At 48.3% G+C, this 23,668-nt stretch overlaps 2 protein-coding genes across 2 annotated transcripts; one reads left to right on the top strand and one right to left on the bottom strand.

Annotated features, from left to right (window-relative positions):
- Positions 1 to 400: 400 nt before the first annotated feature.
- On the top strand, positions 401 to 3,287 carry LOC4332851 (nucleolar protein 56). Its single transcript, XM_015775884.2, has 8 exons — positions 401 to 644; positions 747 to 961; positions 1,213 to 1,370; positions 1,585 to 1,772; positions 1,870 to 2,122; positions 2,245 to 2,393; positions 2,481 to 2,633; positions 2,715 to 3,287. The coding sequence occupies exons 1-8, from the start codon at positions 440 to 442 to the stop codon at positions 3,050 to 3,052; spliced, it is 1,659 nt and encodes a 552-aa protein (XP_015631370.1). The 5' UTR covers positions 401 to 439; the 3' UTR covers positions 3,053 to 3,287.
- Positions 3,288 to 3,649: 362 nt separating this feature from the next.
- LOC4332850 (SAC3 family protein C) lies at positions 3,650 to 7,776 on the bottom strand. Its single transcript, XM_015775885.3, has 8 exons — positions 7,462 to 7,776; positions 7,172 to 7,272; positions 5,894 to 6,115; positions 5,121 to 5,342; positions 4,917 to 5,002; positions 4,628 to 4,724; positions 4,145 to 4,237; positions 3,650 to 4,023 (listed from the first exon to the last, which is right to left on the bottom strand). Exons 1-8 carry the CDS (start codon positions 7,703 to 7,705, stop codon positions 3,868 to 3,870), a joined length of 1,221 nt encoding a protein of 406 aa, XP_015631371.1. The 5' UTR covers positions 7,706 to 7,776; the 3' UTR covers positions 3,650 to 3,867.
- Between the last annotated feature and the right edge of the window lie 15,892 nt (positions 7,777 to 23,668).

The following is a 23,668-nucleotide window of genomic DNA, read 5'->3' as shown; positions in this document are numbered from 1 at the left end:
AGTTAAGGGTGGTCCAAAATAACATAAATGCAAAATTACCCGGATCAAAGTAAAAACATTAGTTAAAATGTGGTCCAAAACAAAACACCAGTAGTAATAAAAGGTGACCAAAGTGAAAATTACTCTATTTGTTACTATCCAACCAACCACTTTCTCATCAATAATTCAAATCATTGTAAAAAAAAATGCAATAATAAGGAAAAAGAAGGACCCTCATCAAACAAAAAGGAAAAAGAGGAAGAGAAATGAGAAAAAAAAGGGGCAATAATCACCTAATGGCTTGATCGCGATCCAACGGCTGCGGAGAACCCAGCGTGAGCCATAAATCATCCACCCCCGCGCCGTTGTCCGCCTCCCCTCGCTCCCCTAAAACCCTAACCCCCCTTCCGCCGCCGCCCCCAAACCTCAACCCGCCGCCGCCGCCGACGCCGCCGGCGAGATGGCGCTGTACCTGCTCTTCGAGTCGGCGTCCGGCTACGGCCTCTTCCACGCCTACGGCATCGACGAGATCGGGCAGAGCGTGGACGCCGTCCGCGCCTCCGTCGTCGACCTCGACCGCTTCGGCAAGGCCGTCAAGCTCGCCGCCTTCACCCCCTTCTCCTCCGCCGTGGACGCCCTCAACCAGTGCAACGCCATCTCCGAAGGTCCTCTCGCGTTCTTGCGCCGCCGCCGCCGCCAGCTCAGGCGGGATTCGTGCTTCTTCTCCTTTTTTTTGTTTTTTTTTTCTGACGCCATTCCGCGTGCAGGGATCATGACCGACGAGCTGAGGAGCTTCCTGGAGCTGAACCTGCCCAAGCCCAAGGAGGGGAAGAAGGCCAAGTACAGCCTCGGCGTCGTCGAGCCCAAGGTCGGCTCCCACATCTCCGAGGTCACCGGCATCCCGTGCCAGAGCAACGAGTTCGTCCAGGAGCTTCTCCGCGGCGTCCGCCTCCACTTCGACCGCTTCATCAGCGAGCTCAAGGTGATAAACGATTCCGCTTTATCACCACAAACCCTCTTACTAGTAGCATATAACGATTTATTTGCTTCGTTTGCTTGATAGCATAGCGACTAGAATGCATATGTGGGCGTTTGTTTGTTCAAAGAAAAATGCATGCGTTGGGCATAAGTTACAAAGAAAAATCTTGTATGTGTGCTTAAGTTCAAAATCTCGTAAAGAAAAAATGTATGTACACCCGTTTGCTTATTCTGGTTTTGTGTGATTTACTTTAGAAATCGGACTTGGAGAAGGCGCAGCTTGGCCTGGGTCATAGCTACAGCAGGGCGAAGGTGAAGTTCAATGTGAACCGCGTTGACAACATGGTGATTCAGGCTATCTTCCTGTTGGATACACTTGACAAGGACATCAATTCTTTCTCCATGAGAGTGAGGTCTGGTTTCTTCTTCCGTGTTTTGGGTTAATATGATGCATTTTTTTTTGTTGTGGACATGCATGATTGTTCTATTGATTCACCACACAATGGTGTTTGGGCCATCTGTTCTGATTGAGACATTGGGTACTTTAGGGCATATTACTGGGTACCTTGGTAGTAGCTTAATGCTCCGGTGAATATTGATTGCTCTCTTACCTTGTCCATTTTACAGGGAATGGTTTGGATGGCATTTTCCTGAGTTGGTCAAAATTGTCAATGACAACTACATCTATGCTAAGCTTGCTGATTATATAAAGGACAAATCTGAGTTGGCGGAAAAAGATATTTCGAAGTTAGCTGATCTGATTGGAGATGAAGATAAGGCAAAAGAAGTTGTCGAAGCAGCAAAGGCTTCAATGGGTAATGAGATATGATTACATTTAACTTCCGTTGTAATATAAATCTAGTAGTTTCTTTGTAGTAGTTTTTGTGGTTTATTGATCCTTTTGCTTTTCAGGTCAGGATCTGTCAGAAGTTGATTTGATGAATGTGAAGCAGTTTGCTCAAAGAGTCATGAATCTGTCTGAATATCGTAAAAACCTTTATGAGTATCTTGTTACCAAGATGAATGATATTGCACCGAATCTAACATCATTAATTGGTGAAGTTGTTGGAGCACGCCTTATCTCTCATGCTGGCAGTCTTTCAAACCTTGCTAAGTGTCCTGCCTCCACTCTCCAGATACTTGGTGCTGAAAAGGCACTTTTCAGGTTGTTAAAACTGACTGATTTCTTGGTAGCTCTCAAATTCCAAGTAACTGTATGGAAAGTTGTTTCAAAGTACTGATCATAGAGTATACGTCAACTTCTTATGCTTCTTTACTTTCTCCCAGGGCATTGAAAACTAGGGGGAATACGCCAAAGTATGGCCTTATATTCCACTCATCCTTCATTGGCCGTGCTTCAACCAAGAACAAAGGCAGAATGGCTAGATATCTGGCGAACAAGTGCTCCATTGCATCACGCATTGATTGTTATTCAGGTTAGTTGCATAGTTCTGTTTCCAATTTGTATGTCCACTAGTTACTGCTTTTGCTGAAAGAACTTGCTGCCATATTTTGGAATTCAGAGTCAGCTACCGCAGTCTTTGGGCAAAAGCTTCGTGAGCAAGTTGAGGAGCGGTTAGACTTCTATGACAAGGGTGTTGCACCTCGTAAAAACCTTGATGTGATGAAAGCTGCGATAGACAGCATGGTTAATGATGCCACAAATGATGTTGATGGTAAGTTGGCTAACTTCGGTTGCCAGAAATGCTAACATTGAGCTACATGTTACTATCATTTATAAACTGTGCATTGTGCAGATGGCGAGAAGGTCGATGCATCTGCCAAGAAAAGTAAGAAAAAGAAGTCTAAAGCTGAAGCTGACGGCGAAGCAATGGACCTGGACAAGCCTTCCAATGTGGCTGATGAAGCTGAGCCTGGAACTGAGAAGAAGAAAAAGAAGAAGAAGCACAAGCTGGAGGAGGAGCCACAGGAGCAGGAGAAGAGCGTGGCGCATGCCAATGGCGACGCCGAGGAGAACGGTACTCCCAAGAAGAAGAAGAAGAAGAACCGTGAAGTCTCGGAGGACGCTGAGCCTAAGACGGCCACTGAAGGGAAGAAGAAAAAGAAGAAGTCCAAGACGGAGGACAGCGACTGAGTGATCGGTTTGCCTACTTGCATGGCTGATCTTTCTGATTAGTGTTGTTGGAAGCAGAGTTAAAAAAAACACCTAGATTCCTAGTTCCTGAAGACAAGAGCAGTCCTGAACTATGAAATTGCCCTCCCATCCTCTTTCCCTCATTCGATGTTATCAATTTTGTGTGTGATAGATGCTCCGGAATTATTGGGAGCGAAGTATCGCTGCCGTTATAACAAAACTTCACTTGATATCTTATCGCTCTTGAACTTCCCCGGCGCCGTGAGCTTGTCCGAGCTCCAGGCCGCCGGCGTCCAGGTCCTCTATCTCCCTCGCCTCGCCGCCGGCAAGTGCTAGCAGAATCGTATCTCCCTCGCCGGCGGCAAGGGCTATCAGAATCGCACGAACTTTGTCAGGTTAAAGTGACAGGTTATCTCTGGTTTCTCTTGATTCAAACATTAGTTCGGGGTGTTAGAATCGATTGGAAATTTGGAATCGACAAATCCACTGTTACTTTTGCATAGCAGAAAGCAAAATTCTGGTAATGGCATTAGATGCGATCGAATTGCAAAATAGACGAGAATCAAATCACCAACAATACCAGCAACCATTAGCATATTGTGAGAACATCAGAAGAGAATACTGAACTACTCATCGAAGCTCACAAAATACACTTTGTTGGAGAGAATACAAGAAAATGTACTGTTATCATTCGTAATTTTCTTTTACTGGGATCAATTGCTTTCCGTATTGGATACTTGGAAGTATAGGTGCTTTAGCACACAACTGAACAAGTGAAGAATGGAGTACATTTTACATTCGCTACAATATTTTTTTCACCTTTGATTCTCCCTTGATATGTAAATGCCATTAATTTGAGGAATTGATGCTGGTACGCAGAAACTCGCCTGTTTAGGAGCAAAAGCTTTCGTATCTTCGTTGTTGCTAATTTCAAGTCCACATAATCTACAAAGAGTTTCCAGGTCCAGCTCCTAAAGAAGTTCCAAAACAAGAATCAACATCCAGCTGATGATTTTAGAACTGTTCACTAAAGCTGCAACTAAAATGCACAACTGCAGTAAAAATATATGTCGAAGGGTGGTGTCCGCGTACCTCGATCATTAGGATTTCTGATAAATGTGTCAAAGGGTGGTGTTGAAGTTTGTAGCCACTATGATTGAAGTACATTAATGCTCTAACACGAGCCTTTGGCAGCAAAGCAGGCAAAAAAAATTGATATGTCAGAACGAAATATATCCAGCAATATTAAAGCTTGTGAATAAAGAAATGTGCTGGTAACAACCACTAGCATAACACAAACTTGAGATAATTCTCATTCATACTGAAAGGATCAGAACACAATTTTAAAACGGGTGAGGAAAATTTAACTAACAATTGCAGCAATTCGTTTTTTTGCACAAACAATTAAACACTTCAGCAGTATGTGGGCAACTGGGCACCTACTTTACACTTAACAACTATGTTTGTAAAAGCTAGATAACAGATACCATATGGATATAACAGGCTCAAATGTACATACAGAAGGCAAGGATATCACCTTATCATTAAAAGGGTCAAAATTGCTGTTCGGCTTACCTCATTGAGAAAAGGTTCTAACAGACGCAGCTGAAGATCGGTTCCTTCAGCTGCTATGGCGCAGAAGAAACGCTTGAAGTTTCCTAGGTGGTAGAATCTGCAGAAAGAAGATCAGAACATATATATATCAATTAAGTTTAAAATGATGTGTCTCAATAGTTAGCACTTCTGAGTTGTCCCAAATCATACTGCTGTGCACAAAGAAGACTCAAGAAGCATGATGGCTCTTAGAGCATGACAAAAATGAAGGCTCTATGTATGTTGATACAAATAATATGCATAAAGTTACCTTAATATAGATCTAGCAAATACCATTTCCTTTGATTGTATAATTGAAGCAGATAGATGGCCATACCACAAAGAGAGTGAATCTACCTGGAGATAAACAGGAAATTAGGCTACTATTCACTAGCTGGAGTAAGAAGAAAGTATTGGGAACAAGAGAATAACATAAATTAGATTATTTAGAAGGCAATAAAAATTGGGGGCAAACCATTTTGGGTATCTTGCAGCCCAAATGTAGAAGCACGTAGAAGGAATAATATTCAGTCTCTTTACTACTCTGTGAATTGTTCTTGTGAATTACATCATACATATCAAACAGAGAAAGAAGGCACTTCATTAGCTGCTCCATGTTTAGGTAACACAGGGAAGAAGCATCAGAATCCTGGGAAGACCTAGAAAGCTTCTGATGGGATAGAATATGAAACTTTATCTGCAGAAGGCAGGGGCATGCATCAGATAAAGCTGTGAAAGAGGAATAATCTACCCTATATGCTTGCACTTGAAGCAAATATGTTCCTCCACCTTAACAAAATGACATCCGGCAGCATAACATCAAAAGATAACAGCATCTAACGAACAAAAAGGACCACTTAGTGGCTAACACAGATGCCAAGTAGAAAATGCCTGAAAGAACTAATTCATGCATAATCGGAAAAGAAACATACTTTCTCCCAAACCAATTAGAGAGAAAAGGCGAGAACCTCAACAACATTTTATGCATATCGAGTATTACTCTATCTAACAAGAGTTTGGATGAGTGAATTTTCTGGCCTCAACTACTTAAAAAGGATGGAACATAACCTTACAAGGAAAACAAAGAGAAAGTTGTTGAGTAGTAGTTCTGTGATAGAGTATAAGGATGCTCAATTCTATAATGTTAAAAGTTAGATTCCAGACACAACAATCTAAACCAGACAAATAAGTACCCTAAAATTCAGAGGTCTATACAATAAGATAAAAACATGGATGATATGAGTGTACCACATCCTCGTATATTTGAATTGCTTGGGCATTCACTATGTTCTGAATACTGAGGTCTTGCCTCACAGACCTTGTCCTATCAAATATAAAATCATGAACTATCTCAAACTGATGCTCTGAGGAATCCAATAAATGCAAAAGATAATCCATTGTTTCTCGCAGGACTGGGAGAGGGCGTATATCTGATGCCTGTACACTCGTGGAAGAGATAGTTCTGCAAAACTAGCAGGAAACCAAGTGTTAGAAAAGGAACGGAGATACACAGAATTCTCAAATAGCTACCTGATTCTCTTAAAACACACGCGGTTCATGAAATCTTTCAGACCACATGAAACTGTAGTGCAAATTTGTAATTATAACAGTGTTTTCAGGTGGCAAATTGGCTATTCTATGTGGTTGGTAAAGATTCATTATCTTACACACCTTTTATGATTTTTCAGTGGCATTTTTACTCAAGTTTGCAGTGGCAAGTAAATGAATTCCGACAGTTTCACCTCAAGTGTGCAGAACATGATATCTCATTGTATAACTATTATTTTCGTTGATACAAGCTCTTTTTACCTAATAACAATGGCATGCTAAATAAATAATGTAAAAAAAATCATAATCTGCTTTTGCACATTGCTTTCTTTTATCTGCAAACATGACCACATATTCAAGATAAAAATAAGTATTAAATGAATTGATAATCCTGTCCTTTCATCATATCTTCACCCCTGCAAAAATACTAGTACAAGGTAAGTACTAAGTAGGGTTATATTTCATCCAATAAACTATAAAAAGAAATCAAACAAAATAAATATAAATCTGACACTATCGTACATTCAATCTCTTGAAGGCTAGGCTACCCGAATAGCTTCCTTACACTCTGGCAGTGATTGGACAAGACAAGCGTAGATCAGATTTAGTGCTGCATTGCTGTTATTGCATTATTGGTGGCATATGTAACTATATAGCTACATCTAACATAAAGTGTTGATTGTTCCAACACATGCTTAACGGCAACTGATCACCCTTTTAAGCAAAAATACATGCACAGTTGCATGCACAAAAAAAAGCTTCCAGCTCCATATCAAATCCAATCAAAACAGACTAAACCACCACATGGAATGGAACCAAGCTATAGCCTGTCCATTTGCATGGAGAGAACAATCCAAGCAGATACGCACCAAAAATGACCAGCAGTGAAGCATCACCACGACCCAACCGCAAGTTCAAAAAGAAAAAAAAAATCAGGAATGGCCTCCACATGAGTACGGAGAAAAATGGATGGCTCACCTTCTTCACGGCGAGGGAAGGGGACGTGCGCGCGGGGTCGCCGCCCACCCGCTCGAACACCGCCAGGTCCCTCAGCCGCTCCCTCTGCGCCCTCTCCCTCGCTGCAGCAGGAAAAAAAACAGTAGCATCCATGAGCTAAAACGCGCCAACCAAATCCATCCAATTAGGGGCCAACTGATCGCGCAATTTCGTCGAACAGGTGGGGGGCAATTCGCCCCGCCAAACGGGGGTCAGGTCAGGTCAGCCAGCGTCGGCGTGAGCGCACGGGAGGCTTGGACGAAGCGCGTTACCTGGGCACATGTCGGGGCAGCTGCCCACGATCGGCGGGGCGTCGCCGCCGGTACCAGCCGCGGTGGCGCTGGCCGCCGCCGGGAAGGAAGAGGTGGAGGAGGAAGGAGGAGGTGGCGGTGAGGGGCCGGCGCCGCGGCTGAGACCAAGGCCGCGGCCTTCTCCCCGACCTCGCCAGCCTCGGCCCCATCCGTGGCCACGAGTGGAACTCCGGCCGCGGTGGCTCGCCATGTCCCGGCGATCCATGGCGGCCCTTGGCCTCGAGCTCCGAGGGGTAGTCTGGTAATTTGGTGGTTAGTTGAACCGTGGAGTGGAACAATGGAGCTTCAAACGAACATGCTTTTTTAGTGGAGAGAGAGAGGGGGGGAGGCCAAGATTTTTTTTTAACCTTTTAAAATTTTAATTTTAAAGTAATGTCCTGTTTTCCAATTTTTTTTTCAAATTTCTAACTTTTCCGTCACATCGAACTTTCCTACACCCACAAACTTCCAATTATTCCGTCATATCGTTCTAATTTTTTTAAACTTCCAATTTTAGAGTGGAACTAAACACAGCCTAAATCATAACAAAACTTATTTTTAAACTGAATCTTTCGACCACGTCAGCAAGAGTGGTGTCATGAAATACCGTTGCCATGTCATCTAGAACAATACTACTCCCTCCGTCCTCTAATATAAGGGATTTTGACTTTTTGCTTATACTGTTTGACCACTCGTCGTATTAAAAATTTTTTGGAATTATTATTTATTTTTTACTTACTTTTTGCTTGCACCGTTTGAACATTCGTCGTATTAAATTTTTTTTGGAATTATTAATTATTTTTTTGACTTACTTTATTATCTGAAGTACTTTACGCACAACTTTTCGCTTTTTTATATTTTCACAAAATTTTTGAATAAGACGAGTGATCAAACAGTGCAAGCAAAATATCAAAATCCCTTATATTATGGGACGGAGAGAGTATCACACTACCCTGGCTAGTGTGACGGTGTTATTTTGCCACACGCACTCTGGCTGACGTGGGCACGTGGCAACGTTCTCTTGCCAAGCCATTCATATTGACATGACAAAGCAAAATTTTCACATCAATAAATCGATTATTGATGGTGTGACAATATTATTTCGTCACGCACAGACGAAGTGGCGTGGCAACAAATATTCAGGTTTAGAAATAAGTAAAGAGATGATTTATGTTTAGAATTAAAAGATTAAGAATCATAAAAATTCAAAAACCTAAAGGCAAGACGGTGTACCGGTGTTTGAGGTTCAAACTGAGATGTGGGAACTTTTTTTTTCAATTACACAAAAAAATGTATATTCACGTTATATAGTCTACGCACTTGTGAATGCATCATCTATAAAACACTTGCCGAGACGGGGGCATAAATAAATACAAGAAATATAATTGGAAGAATGAGCAGTTCTTTTTGAAAGCTCTGCATTTCTGTCAGGGTTACGGGTAAAGTATACCCTCTACTTTTTGATATACGTCACATATCGATATGGTATACTTGCGCGTATACGGATGTTTTTGGCATACGTTAAGGAAATTCATTATGGAGTTCACAGATGGAAGGAATCCTACTCGGATTGAACTGGGTCGTCATTATATCGTATCGGGTCCGATGTCTCCGAGTCCTACTTGGAGACCAGTTGACCTGCGGTATAAAAGGGACCCCCCGGAGAGGACCTAGGGCATCGAATCTTACCGCCAACACATCCACCACAGCCTACGAAGCCGGAGCCTACAGGAGCCAAGTCGCCGGGTGATCTAGTCGAATCAACTCGACTACGATCTCGTCGGTATCGTCGAGTTCCACTATTCCCTTTGTAATCTGTGGTTTCCATCATATAATCCCATATCAACTAGATTAGGGCTATTACCTATCAAGGGGCCTGAACCAGTATAATCTTTGTTTTCTGCCTACTCGATGTCGTATTACGTAGATCCTCGTACCAGTGTACCCTAATACCCTCTATATCCGGTCTACGGGTATCCCCCGTCGACAGTGGCGCGCCAGGTAGGGGCACTTGGTGCTCAAGGTTCTACTACTATGACATCCAGCTTCGTCGACAACGGCGTCAACACCAACCTCAACCAAGGAGTTCCTACTTCAACAACACTGGTGTGGACTCAAGTCGGCGAAATCGTCTTCCCGGTTTACACCACAGTGCCGATCTCAGCTGGTCCGTCAATGGCCGGAAACGAGAACGCAGTGGCTATAACCCAGGACGACTACATGTTGAAGGATCCTCCCGCCGAAGCGGAGATCGGAACGTCGACGACATCCGAGCCTGAGAAGGATCCTAGTGCGGCCAAACCTTGTCTTTCCGACAAGAATCACGAGCCGACGAGGATGACTTCCGAGGTGACAAGGTCCTGGTGTCCTATCCACAAAACCAGAAAACACACCTCGCAAGCCTGCTGGGTTTTTCTCAACGTCCACGCTGAAATTCATGCCTGCAAAGAGCGTGGAATTCAGCGTACTTTACCAACTCGTGATGTCTATTGTCCTATTCACAAAACAAAGAATCACGACCTCTCAAGCTGCAAGGTCTTTCTCAGCGCCATGAAAACGTCACCTTCTAAGGTCCAGCAGTCACACATCCCCCTCAGGGATGAGGACAAGGAAAAAGGAGCGACGCTAATTTTAGATCGATTTGTTGGAGTAATCGACATCGATCCCCACGAACCATCAGTCTTGCACCTGCTCGAAGACTATGGCTCATCGTCAACGAATACGCCGCGCGAGGTATTGGTTATCGACGAGACCAGCACGTCAGCGCGCGCCAATGCGGAAGCAGGGAATCAAGTGACCACCGGCCCAGCACATCAGGGTTGTCAATGCAATACTGGGAGAAACCACCTACGATCCCGTTCTGAACGACGATCTCGCACGATGGACAGAACGGTTACGGGAATCAGTGACCAACCTCAGCAACGCGTTCGAAGAGGCCGCTGCTGCAGCACACCCGGAACAGCCACCAACTGGCGATGCTAATGGTGAAAACCCTGAACAGCGGGAATCGCCTCATCGAGCCACCCCTCCACCTCGCAGCACCGGTGATCTCCGCGATCACCTGAATGGCTGCCGAGAGGCGCTACGCACACGAGACAATGAGAACCATTCCTGACATCGCGTCTCTTCACGGCGTCACGATAACGAAGAACGAGGAGGCCATTCGAGCGAAGACCGAGACCGTGATAACCGCCACAACCGCCACGATTACGACGATCGCGAACGGCGGGTGCTGGGTGATACTGGTCGAGGACGTCGCCATAATGACGACGATGATGGAGATCGGCGCCGAAACAACAACGGGAGACGACGACAGGATTCTCGAGAACCCAGCCGATGTCCTCGTAATCGTACGCCGGAACCAAGCGACCCATCGTCATCGTTGTCATCTTCCTCATCCTCAACATCAGATAGACATCCACGAAGGATGTACGATCGCCGACAACCCACCGCCCCCAGCGATGGGTGTAGAGCTTTCGGTCGTTCACTTCGAGATGTCCGATGGCCTGAAAGATTCTGACCAGGAGCAATAGTGAAATATGATGGGAGCAATTGTCGATCGATGCGCTTACGCGGACGACGCACTAAGACGCAAGAACGACAAACCGAAGACCGGAGGAGAGAAGAAACCAGTCAAAGACGCACCTGAGTCGAGCAAGAAGTAAAATTGCAAGAGTAGGAAAAGTTAAGCTCAAGCGGATGTTCTCACAACAGAATACGCGGACTCTCCCAAGCGCGTAGACCCACAAGACAGCGACACGAAGAAAACATGGTGCCCTATACACAAGTCAGATAGACACTCTCTATAAGATTGCCTCGTCTTCAAAAAAGTCGCTCGCAATACACATGGCATTGGAAAAAGGCAAGCGAGTGCATGTGGTCGAGAAGGACGCTGAAGCGGCTACTCTAGAATCGGACTCAGCATACCCAGACTCTGATCTCCATGTCTCGCACATCTTTGGAGGTTCCACGACATACTCCTCAAAGCGAGAATATAAGAAGGTGGAACGTGAAGTCTGTTCGACGTGGCAGGGAGCTGCGCCCAAGATGAAGTAGTCTGAGCAGAAGATAGAATTCTCTGAAGAGGACCACCTCAAGACTGCTGTCATCCCAGGGCGATATCCGATCGTGGTCGAACCCACTATTCGGAATATCAAGGTCGCACGAGTTCTGATTGACGGCAGCAACTCAATCAACCTTCTCTTCGCCAGCACCTTGGATACAATGGGGATCCCACGAAGCGAGTTGACACCCACCGATCAACCCTTCCATGGAATCACACCCCAGTCATCGTCCAAACCATTGGGTAAAATTACATTGCCTGTGACTTTCGGCCAAGCAAATAAGTTCCGAACGGAACAGATCAACTTTGATGTCGCTGAATTCGATGCAGCATACAATGCCATCATTAGGAGAACTGCACTCGCGAAGTTCATGGTCGCATCTCACTAGCGTATCAAGTGCTCAAGATGCCGGGACCGAAGGGAACAATCACTATTCAAGGGAATGCTAAGTTGGTAGTGCAATGCGACAAGCGGAGCCTCAACATGGTCAAGCACACACCCAGCCCACCCGCCACAGCTGAGCCACCCAAGAAAGTGAGCAAAACAAACAAGACACTGAAACCGGATGGCGCAATCAAAATCTTTCCACTCTCCAGTGCCAACCCCGACAAGACCGTCAAGATCGGGGCATTACTAGGCCAAAAATAGGAACTCGCGCTCATCACCTTCCTCCACGACAATGCTGACGTGTTCGTTTGGCAGCCGTCCGACATGCCGGGGGTACCCAGGGAGGTGATTGAGCACAAACTCATGGTGCGACCCGACGCCAAGCCAGTAAAGCAAAAACTGCGGAGATTTGCACTAGATCGAAAACAAGCCATACGAGAAGAGCTCGACAAGCTTCTCAAAGTTGGCTTCATCAGAGAGGTACTCCATCCAGAGTGGCTAGCCAACCCTGTCATGGTGCGGAACGCCAACGAGAAATGGAGAATGTGTGTCGATTTCACCGACCTCAACAAGGCGTGTCCCAAGGATCACTTCCCTCTTCCTCGAATAGACCAACTGGTGGACTCAACAGCCGGTTGTGAGTTGTTGAGCTTCCTCGACGCTTACTCCGGCTACCACCAAATCAGTATGGCGAAAGAGGACGAGGAGAAGACAGCATTCATCACGCCGTTCGGAGTATTCTGCTACGTTAAGATGCCGTTCGGACTAATAACCGCAGGAAACACTTTCCAGCGCACGGTCCAGGGCTCACTTAGCGACCAACTCGGAAACAATGTCGAGGCCTACGTCGACGACATTGTTGTCAAGACCAAGTCAAGCGACTCATTGATTGATGATTTGCGGGAAACGTTTGACAGCCTCCGACGATATCGCCTCATGCTCAATCCAGAGAAGTGCACGTTCAGAGTACCATCAGGCAAGCTGCTCGGCTTCCTCGGCTCTGGCAGAGGAATAGAAGCAAATCCCGAGAAGATCAAGGCAATCGAGAACATGAAGTCGCCTACAAGACTCAAGGAAGTACAGAAGCTAACCGGATGCATGGCGGCACTAAGCAGGTTCGTCGCTAGGATGGGAGAGCGAGGACAACCTTTCTTCGCTCTGCTGAAAAAGCAAGACAAATTTGTATGGACACAGAAAGCCGAAGAGGCATTCATTGCACTCAAGCGCTACCTATCAAATCCACCTGTACTTGTTGCCCCCTAACCTATTGAAGAATTATTTCTCTATATTGCCGCCACGCCATATTTCATTAGCACTGTCATTGTTGTCGAGAGAGAGAAGGTGCAACGACCAGTCTACTATGTCAGCGAAGCTCTCCACGACGCAAAGACAAGATATCAACAGATCCAAAAACTGCTCTACGCGGTAATCATGACATTAAGAAAGCTACGCCACTACTTTCAAGCCCACAGGGTCACAGTTGTATCCTCCTTCCCTCTCGGTGAAGTAGTGAGAAACAAAGACGTTGTCGGCCGCATTACGAAATGGGTAGTCGAGCTAAGCCAGTTTGATGTCCACTTTGTGCCACGAACAGTCATCAAGTCCCAGGTACTTGCCGACTTTGTAGCCGATTGGACTATGCCTGATAACAGGTCAGACAACCAAATAGACAACGAAACGTGGACAATGGCGTTCGACGGCGCACTCAATAGCCAAGGAGCAGGGGGCAAGATTCATCTTGACATCACCTTTAGGAGATCAATTCAAGCATGCAATTCACCTCAACTTCAGGGCGACTAATAACACAGCCGAGTACGAAGGACTACTCGCCGGGATAAGAGCTGCAGCTGCACTCGGAGTCAGGCGACTAATCATGAAAGGAGATTCCGAACTAGTCACGAACCAGGTGCATAAAGATTACAAGTGCTCTAACCCCGAGTTATCTGTCACACCCCGAAGTTTTCCTCCCAAGCCAAAAATTGAATTTACAAATGACCCCAAGAAAATGCAGGTGAAATCAGGAGAAAACCCTAATAAAGTAATGCAAATAATAATCGGATTGGACATGTGGAATTTTTCTTGAGTTCTACATGTCAAAATTCATTAACAGGATTTTTAGTGGAATTTTCAGAGCTCTAGAAATAATTTTAACCAATTAAAATTGAGCAAGCAATATTGTTAATTCCAGGGAAAATCCTTTTTCTTTTTCTTTTTCTTTTTTCCTCTCTTTTTCCTCCTTCTTGTCAAATGGGCCGTCGGCCCATTTCCCTTTTCCTTCCCCCCCCTCTCTGTTGGGCCGGCCGCAGGCCGAGGCCCAGCCCGGTAGCCGGCTGCCCGCCTCCCTCCTCTCGGGGTCGCCGACAGGTGGGGCCCACCTGTCGGGCCCGTCTCCCTCCTCCCGCCGATCCCGGCGCGCCGCCGCGCCCGAAACCGCCGCCGCGCCCACGTCTCCGCCTTCCCCGGGCCACGTCGACCACGCCCGCGCGTGCGCCGCGTTTCCCGCGCCCGTTCCCCTCTCTCTCCCGCTCGCGCCCGCGCCCGAGATGGCCGGGATTCGAAAACCGAATCCCGCCTCTCTCTCCTCCCCACTCCCCCACGTCGGCCGGCGAATCCCGCCTCTTCCGGCCACGTCCGGCCCTCTCTTCCCCTATTTAAGCATCGCCGGCACCCCCTCTCGCTTTTTCCCCATTTCGCCGACCCCTCCCGAGCTCCCAATCGTCCCCGCGCCTTGCAACCACCCGCCGCCGCCGTTTTTGCTACTTCGGCCGCCGCTAGCCGCCGCTAGGCTCGCCGCCGTCTTGCGCCGTCGCCGCCGTTAGATTCGCGGGGTCGAGATCTACCTCGGCCGCCTCTTCCCCGTTGAGGTTCGCCGCCGGAGACCCGTCCCCGTCGTGCGCCGGTGAGTGACGCCATGGCCGCGGCCTTCGGCCGGCGCTCTCGCTCTCTCGCGCTCTTTCCTCTCCCTCTAATCCCTCTCCTTTTGTTCGTTAGGAGGTTCCGGAGCTCGTCCCGCCGTCGCCATCGTCCTCCGTCGCCCGCCGTCGTCGACCGTTGTCGGTGAGGCCCTCCTCCTCGTTTTCTCTCTCTCCCGCACCGTTTAGCCGCCGCGTCGCCGCCTAGCTGCGTAGCCGCCGCTCCTCCTCTAGCCGCCGCTCTCCGCCGCCGGTCGGTCGCCGTCGGCCGTCGCCTTGCGCCGCTGCCGCATGCGCACCGCCGCCGCGTGAGCGCTGCGCCGCCGGCGCCATGGTCGCCGGTTCGGCTTGCGCCGTGCCCGCGCGCCCGGCCGCGAGCTCCCACCGCCGTCCGATCTACCCTTGGGTAGATCGGGGCCGTCGGTTCGGCCGCCACGTGGAGCCGCCGCCCCTTCCATCTCCCGTGCCGCTGACAGTGGGCCCGCGAGCCGCCGCCCCTTTCTCTCTCTCCCGGGTCGCTGACCGGTGGGTCCCGCATGTCGGCGCCGCACCCCTCCGTGCTGACGTCAGCCCTGGTTAATATTGCGCAATAAATGATTTAAGGTTTTTCTTTTATAGTAATAAACACAGTGAATCTTCTAAAATTCATAACTAATTCATCCGAGCTCCGTTTAATCCCATTCAAGTCTCAGTAAATCAAGAAAAATGTGTAGAATCCATTAAAAATGGTTTTGTTCTCTGTTTCAGTAGTCTTATAGCCTGTTTGCAATGTTTGCTTTGTATGTCGCTAGATTCCGGTTCTTTCGACGCTCCGGTGTACTTCGAGATAGTCGCCGAGGTTCCTCCAGCAGCAGAGCAAGGCAAGTCATGCTTGTCACTTGATCATATTGATCCTATATTGCAAATGTCCTAATGTTTTCTTTCAAATATCGCATTTGTTTTGCAATTATACTATGGGATGGTTACCTTTTGTTACAGCCATGTTATTTTGATACCATGCTCCTTTGTTAGCTTGGGTTATAACATGATTAGAGTTAGGACTAGGGTTTGCTTAGCCATGCTTAGTTCAACTAGCACACAATGGGGAGATCTCATTTAAAACCTAGACTATAGGTTTTTATGATAATGTTGGATTAGCGGCACCGCTTTGGTGTTGGTTAATTAAAATGAATCACATGGTGGGCTGTGGGTGCATGGTTTTGCTGGTCGCACCCATGGCAGTTAAGGACCGGTTCGCGGGATGCCCTGGAAGAATTTATCGTACTTACCACAAGCCAGCGTGGGCAACGGCTGGGCTTGTAGTGTAGCTTTCCTCTAGCCGACGCATCCAGGCAAGGGTGGGCGTGATGGAGTTTGGATGGGCCCTGCGACGGCCTATGCGGCTTCCGGATTCACCTAGGCACGAGAGGGGACTGCCCGCTGCCTTGCGAGCAGTGGGGGTGAAACCTGAGGTGTGGTGTGCTTGGTTAGAGGGGGTTATGTGAAGGGTCCTGTCACGGCCTCTTTCCGGTATGTCGTGGTGGCATGTCGGCGCACGGAAACGTGTCGTGGGGCTGTGTCCTGTGGGTACAGTTGTACACCTCTGATCAGAGTAAAACTATTCGAATAGCCGTGCCCGCGGTTATGGGCGGTCAACCAGATTCACCGTGATTAGTCTCACCCTAGTGTAATTTGTTGAACTTGGATAGTTTAGGTGGAAGGTTGGGCCTGTCGCAACGTGGGTTAGCGTTGGACAGCGGATGTTTAATACTGCTTAATTATTACAACTGTTTTCGCATTAAATTCCTGTTTATAAATGCCAGTATTTATGCAAATGAACCACTTTAGCTCTTCTTTGTTAATTCCCTGCATCATACCCCTATTCCGGTATGACTTGCTGAGTACAGTGGGTAGTACTCAGTCTTGCTCTACTTTTCCCAACCCCAGAGGACGGGTATGTGTCAGATGAAGGTTTCCCCGAGGAGTAGGCTTCGTCCGTGCCGTCGAGGATGCCTGTGGAGTGGTGTTCCCGCTGCAGTTTAGTCAAGGCTTAGCTCCAGTTTCTTTTGTTTTCCGCTGCATTTCTGTAAGACTTTTATGATGTTTGTAAGACGTGGATCTGAATGTCAACATTGTCGTTTGTGTACCCCGGCTGGTCCTGGACGGGGAGTTTAATGCACATTCTGCTTGGAATTCTATTCGGGAATTTCTGGGCGTGACATTATCCAAGTATCTCGCAGAAGTCAGAAAGCTAGAAAAAAGGTTCGATGGGATCGAGGTCCGACATGTATACCGCAAGGACAACATTGAACCAGATGATATAGCACGGCGTGCGTCCAGACGAGAGCCACTCGAACCTGGCACCTTTCTAGACGTCCTGACAAGGCCATCAGTGAAAGACGCAAGCGGTGAAGATAGCCCGGTCTCCCTCAACAACAGCTCGGGGGCTACAGAGGTAGAGCGCGTCGTTGCCGATATCGAGACCACAGACGACTGGCGCACCCCACTCATCAAATTCATAGGCAGCAAAGAGTTGCCCGAGGACGACGCAGAAGCTGAGAAAATATCCTGTAAAGCAAAGGTCTACTATATGATCGGCAATGATCTATACAAGAAGGCATCAAATGGGGTACTCCTAAAATGCGTCTCGTCCGACGACGGCAGACATCTCCTCCTCGACATACATGAAGGGATCTGTGGGTCACATGCCGCCCGGTCGGACATTAGTCGGAAAAGCTTTTCGACAAGGGTTCTTCTGGCCAACCGCCCTCAAAGACTCCTGCGACATGGTTCAGCGGTGTGAAGCCTGTCAATTTCACAGTAAACACACAAGGCTACCAGCGCAAGCACTCAAGACTATCCCTCTCACTTGGCCGTTCTCGTGCTGGGGGCTAGATATACTCGGGCCATTCCCACGAGGACAGGACGGCTACAGGTTCCTATTCGTGGCGATCGACAAATTCACTAAGTGGATTGAAGCGACACCCACGGGGGAAATCAAGGCCGACAACGCCATCAAATTCATCAAAGGGATATTCTGCAGATTCGGATTGCCCCACCGTATCATAACGGACAACGGCTCCCAGTTCATCAGTGCCGTTTTCTAGGATTACTGCATCAGGCTGGGAGTCAAGATCTGCTTCGCCTCGGTTTCTCACCCTCAGAGCAATGGACAAGTCGAGAGGGCAAACGGCATAGTACTACAAGGAATCAAGACCCGCGTCTATGACAAGCTCATGTCACATGACAAGAAGTAGGACGAAGAACTTCCATCAGTACTATGGGCCGTGCGTACCACACCGACAACATCCAACAAGGAGACACCCTTCTTCCTTGTGTACGGCTCAGAGGCCATGCTCCCCACCGAGCTACGACATCAAAGTACACGAGTACAGAAATATTCCGATGAGGATCAGGAGGAGCAGCGAAATGACGATGTGAATCTGTTTGAGGAACATCGCGAACGAGTTACCGTTCGAGCAGCCAGCTACCAACAGGCCCTTCACCGTTACCACGAGAAGCGCATCCGAGCACGCACGCTTTCGATCGGCGACTACGTCCTCCGACGTGTTCAAAGCCAAGCAGGGCGAAACAAGCTCTCACCCAAATGGGAAGGACCGTACACGATCACACAAGTTCTGCGGCCAGGCGCATTCAAAATTGCAGATGGCGATTGTCGCGAGTTGGCAAATTCCTGGAACATTCATCAATTACGTAAATTCTATGTATAAGTCAATAGTATCCATACTTGTAAGACATCTTACAGCTTCAATAAAGCCTATTTTTCAGGTCCAGACCAAAATCAAAGTGTTCCTTCCCGATGATCCCTTACCTAGATGACACCTAGCGTTGAAACCTACCCTCATGTCCCTTTACGCTGTCTTAACAAGGCCTCCGAGGAACCTAAGGGAACTTCAGCTGGGGCCGCCCAGAGCCGATAAGACCTTGTCGGATCCTGTAGAGACAAAAGACCATGTAAGATCTGGTCGTGTAAGAGTTCTCGCCATGCGTATTAACCAAGCCGTGTAATCGGAAATAAACTTTCCAACTTCACGGCTGGGGGCTAGGATCAGTGCTTGTTCAACCGAGGCAGGTCAAAGGTCCAAGAGCCTTATCTTCCGAGAAGAATTCTCCGATGACAATGCTGGGGGCTAGGGAGAGTGTATAACTCAAACGACTAATCGAAGTCGCGAAGTGAGAAGACACTCATACACAATACATCCAGAGTAAGAAAGCTTAGTTGGATAGATTTCTTTTCTATTTCACAAGTACTTCTTACAATTCTATAAAAATCCAAAATTATATTACACTCTTCCCCTAGGACATTTGTCATAGGACACGGAGACTACCAGGAAGGCCAATGCTAGTCCATAGACTGGAAGACCTTTTCCGCCAGCGGCGCCATCGACTTCGCCAGGCCATCTATCTCCGTAGGAGTTCTCCGAGAACGAGAAAACCCTTCATGGAGGAACTCGAGGTGCAGCTGCGGACGATGATCTCATATACAGGCCAATACATGCCCCCGGCATATTGGCTCGATCGACGACACTCCTGCTTCAGGGCCTCGTCGATACGCTGGCTGATGCCCTCAAGCTGGGCGCAGGCCCCATTCAGCCACGGGATGTATCCAGTCGCCGATTTCTCGGGATCCCCACGGGGTACCCGGAGCTCTCTACAGACCCTTGACATGGAGGTGCAGAAACTCTTCAGATACGAGTTGAACCACACCTCGCGGCCCCGGAGTGTCTCCACGGCCTGGTCCTTCTTCACTTCCAGCATAGTCCTCTCGAGTTCCGCGACCTCAAACTTCGTCCTCCAATACTGGATGCGACGATCCTGGTCAGCAAGCGCACTCTCGAGGTCTGCTCAGCATGGAAACGACTAAGTCAAACTGCTCTTCTCTCACGAGAATACAACAAATCAAGTCGATCCAGACGGAAGAGTAAAGGAGATGAAAACAAAGATAACCAACCTAAGGGAGTCGTCGCCATGCTCGTTTCCACAGGCGAATTTTGAGCTACATCGCCCTCCGGCACATGTGGCTCGAACGCAAGTGCCGGAACGATCACTGGCAACTCAGGCTGCCCGCGCTGCTGGACATCCTCGACATCAACATCTCTACAGACGACAACAAAGTACTCAAGATCAAAATGCTAAAGAAAGCTAAGGCGATGACTGCATACACAAAGGCGGTTGGAACCAATGAAAGTTTTACAAAGCATGACTAAGGAGTACAAGAGAGTCAAAATCCTACTCTTCAAAAAGTGGGAGAACAGACTCCCCCAGATCGCCGACTTCTTCCATCACATCCTTGCGCGCGTCGCTAGCCGCCCCCTGATCCAAGATTTTCCGCAGATCGAGTTTAGGGTGCGCCAGTCTCACACACGCAAGGACATGGCACGCCCCGGTATAGATCCCGTTGGACGTCTCCTCTCCAATCCTAGCCGCGTGCTTGGAGGGGATCTCCTCCATCGCCGTCGCCAGCTCCGCAAGAGAAGTCGTCGGCGAGAACTCATCGGGATTCGCCGGGATGGTAGACTTGATACCGCACTCCCCGGCGAGCTGGTGCAGACCAGTATAGGTGACTCGCAACGAGCCACGGATTTCCGACAAGTTGTTCTCGCGCTCCGACATGCGGTGCTCGAGTCCCTGCCGTTGTCGCTTATTGCCGGCCACCAGCTCCCGCATCTTCTGGAGGTCCTCGCGAACCTCCGCCAAATCATGCGCCAGCCGGTCGGCGCGCTCATTCGCCGACGCCGCCGCCGCCGCCCTCGCCTCCGCGATCTCGCGGCTAATGCCGCGAGCACCAGCCTCAAGGAGGCACCCCATCTCAACCTGGAGCTCCTCCCAGGTGAGGATGGCAGCCGGCAGACCTCGACCAGTGGCGAGATTGCTAGCTGGGCCGCTAGGTGTTGCCTCGCGGCTCCTGGGCACGACCACGACATCCGTCGAGGCCACGATAGGAGACGCGCTGGAGGTCCCTCCAGACCCGTCTTGCGCCGCCTTCGCCCACGCCGCCCTGCGAAAAGCTGCAACTGAGACAGGCTGCAACAGTTTGACGAAGTGACAAAACCTCAAAGTCATCCACTTGCTTCTCGCCAAGCGTCACTAGCCGTTGCCGACGTGGAGGCGGGGGAGACGCGTCCGAGGCCTGGAGTATAACGGATATGATGTGAGGTGGAAGTTTTCTGACTACGTGATGAAAGAACAGGAGAACTTACCGAGGGGGTGGGTGTCTTCCGACGATGTCCGACCACAGAAGAGAATTTCCTCCCCTTTTTCAGAACGTTGCCGCCACTCGTTGTGGCAGCAGCAGCAACAGCGTCAGACACCTCCTTGGCGACTTTCTTCTTCAGCGACGCCGCCACCTGATGGTCCACGAGCGGCCCGATGATATCAGTCAGAGGGAGAGCCTACGCTTCATGAAGTCATAATGCGATCCCGGAAGAAAAATGCAAAAGGACCGCTGAGTACACTTACATTGATGGCAACGTCGCGCTCGGCTGCCCCTTTCTCGCAAAGGGGGACTTGGACGTTGCTCGCCGTTGTCGGGCCAGTGATCATCAGTTGGCCGACACGGCGCTCCACGGTTGCGCTGTCCAAGCCTGTAGATCGAGACCAGAATCCGATAAGTCGGGAAGAACACGCACATAAGGGAGCCAATTTAACTAAAAAGAAAAATACCCCGAGGAGAAACCCGGGTCGCGTCCTCCGGCCCAGAATAATCAAAGGCTGGATGGGCTCGAGCCTGGAGCGGCTAGATCCGCCTACCAATGAAGTCGGCAGCGACTTCATACCCCGACAATCCCCGTACTCGGAGGTCATCAATGATATCGATGAAAGATTGGAGGGATGGGGTCAAGGCGAGTTTGGCGGTCCAAGATGAAATCTTGTCTAGTTGCTCCTCAGGAACAATAAAAACCGGATCCGAATCTTCTATCTGAAGATAGAACCACCTCCCCCGCCATTTGCTGCGAGATGAGGGGCACTGGAAGAGGATGTATCGCGACTTCAGGCCATCCCGAAGTCGGAAACCGACACATCCAGACACCTTTTTGGGTTCCATCCAACTCAACTCATAGTAAAAGCGGAAGAGGTCAAGAAACGGCTCTACCCCAATGTAGGCCTCACAAAGATGCGAAAAGATACTCATGAAGGCGATGGAATTGGGGTTCAAATGGAGCAAGGAAAGACTGTAGAAATTCAAGACCAAGAGAAGAAATTCAGAAGGCGGAGGAAGAAAACCACAGAGAATAAAGTCCTCGATCACAACCATGCGACCTAGGACAGGTTGGGGTTCAGTACCTCCTACTTCTCTCTCCGCGGTCCCGCGACCGGGAAGGGCGCCATCCTCCTGCAACTTCTTTAGCGACGTGCTGGTGGAGGTAGACTTGTCGAGATCCATTGCCGCCGGGGATCGCCGGAGAAAGGACCGAGATGAGCTAGCTAGGGTTTTTTGCGGGAGCGGAGAAGACGAGGGACGCTTGGGGGCTGGAGAGTTTTTTCACAACAGGCGGACTTCAAATTGGATCCCCAAAACTCCCTTAAATAGACGCACTTCCGACGGTGCGAATTCCAAGGAAAGGAGAGAGATGGCCGTCGGAAATTTCTGGGTCCGTTACGCGCGGCAGTTTTTCGGACTTCAATTTAAATTCACTCATGACCGTTGAGCTTCACCTGGCGTTGTCGATCACTCCTTGTCTCTCAGTCCTCACACCGAGAACGACGACAACTTCGACATCAGAAGTCGCGATCGGTTTCACGAGTTCATATAAGCAGAAGTCGGGGGCTACTGTCAGGGTTACGGGTAAGGTATACCCTTTACCCTTCGATATACGTCACATATTGATATGGTATACTTGCGCGTATACGGACGTTTTCGGCATACGTTAAGGAAATTCATTATGGAGTTCACAGATGGAAGGAGTCCTACTCGGATAGAACTGGGTCGTCATTGTATCGTATCGGGTCCGATGTCTCCGAGTCTTACTTGGAGACCAGTTGACCTGTGGTACAAAAGGGACCCCCCGGGGAGGACCTTGGGCATCGAATCTTACCGCCAACACATCCACCACAGCCTACGAAGCCGGAGCCTACAGGAGCCAAGTCGCCGGGTGATCTAGTCGAATCAACTCGACTACGATCTCGTCGGTATCGTCGAGTTCCACTATTCCCTTTGTAATCTGTGGTTTCCATCATATAATCCCATATCAACTGGATTATGGCTATTACCTATCAAGGGGCCTGAACCAGTATAATCTTTGTTTTCTGCCTACTCGATGTCGTATTACGTAGATCCTCGTACCAGCGTACCCCAATACCCTCTATATCCGGTCTACTGGTAACCCCCGTCGACAATTTCAATTATAACAAAAATGTTGCAAGAATTGAGAACGTTGATTATCTAAAAAAAATTGAGAACGTTGATATTTAGAGCCGGCTTTTGGCATACCTTTATCCTAAAAGCTATATATCTTAATTTTGAATTTAAAATTACATTTTGGTTGCCGGCCTTATTTCCATTTTTACAAGAGAATGACTTAAATTTAAAACTGATATATAATTGTTATAAAAAACATATTTTACAATTTTAGATATTAAAAATAACTATAAAAACAAAGATATTTAAAGACCCCGATGAAATTGACACTTGTCTTTGCTTTAATTTGGACTCATTGTGACAAACTGAATTGAATTGTTTGAGAAGCGATACTTTTTAAAAGCCACCAAATAGGACTTGGACACCCTACTCCCTACTAAGGGTGGACAAAAAAAAATCAAGACCGAAGACCGACAATGAAAAAACCGTATCACGATTAAAAAAAACAGATAAATTAGTCACTGGTC

The sequence above is a fragment of the Oryza sativa genome, chromosome 3 (genome assembly GCF_034140825.1).
Source record: "Oryza sativa Japonica Group chromosome 3, ASM3414082v1".
Classification (NCBI taxonomy): Eukaryota; Viridiplantae; Streptophyta; class Magnoliopsida; order Poales; family Poaceae; genus Oryza; species Oryza sativa.
This window is presented reverse-complemented; position numbering and strand designations above follow the sequence as displayed.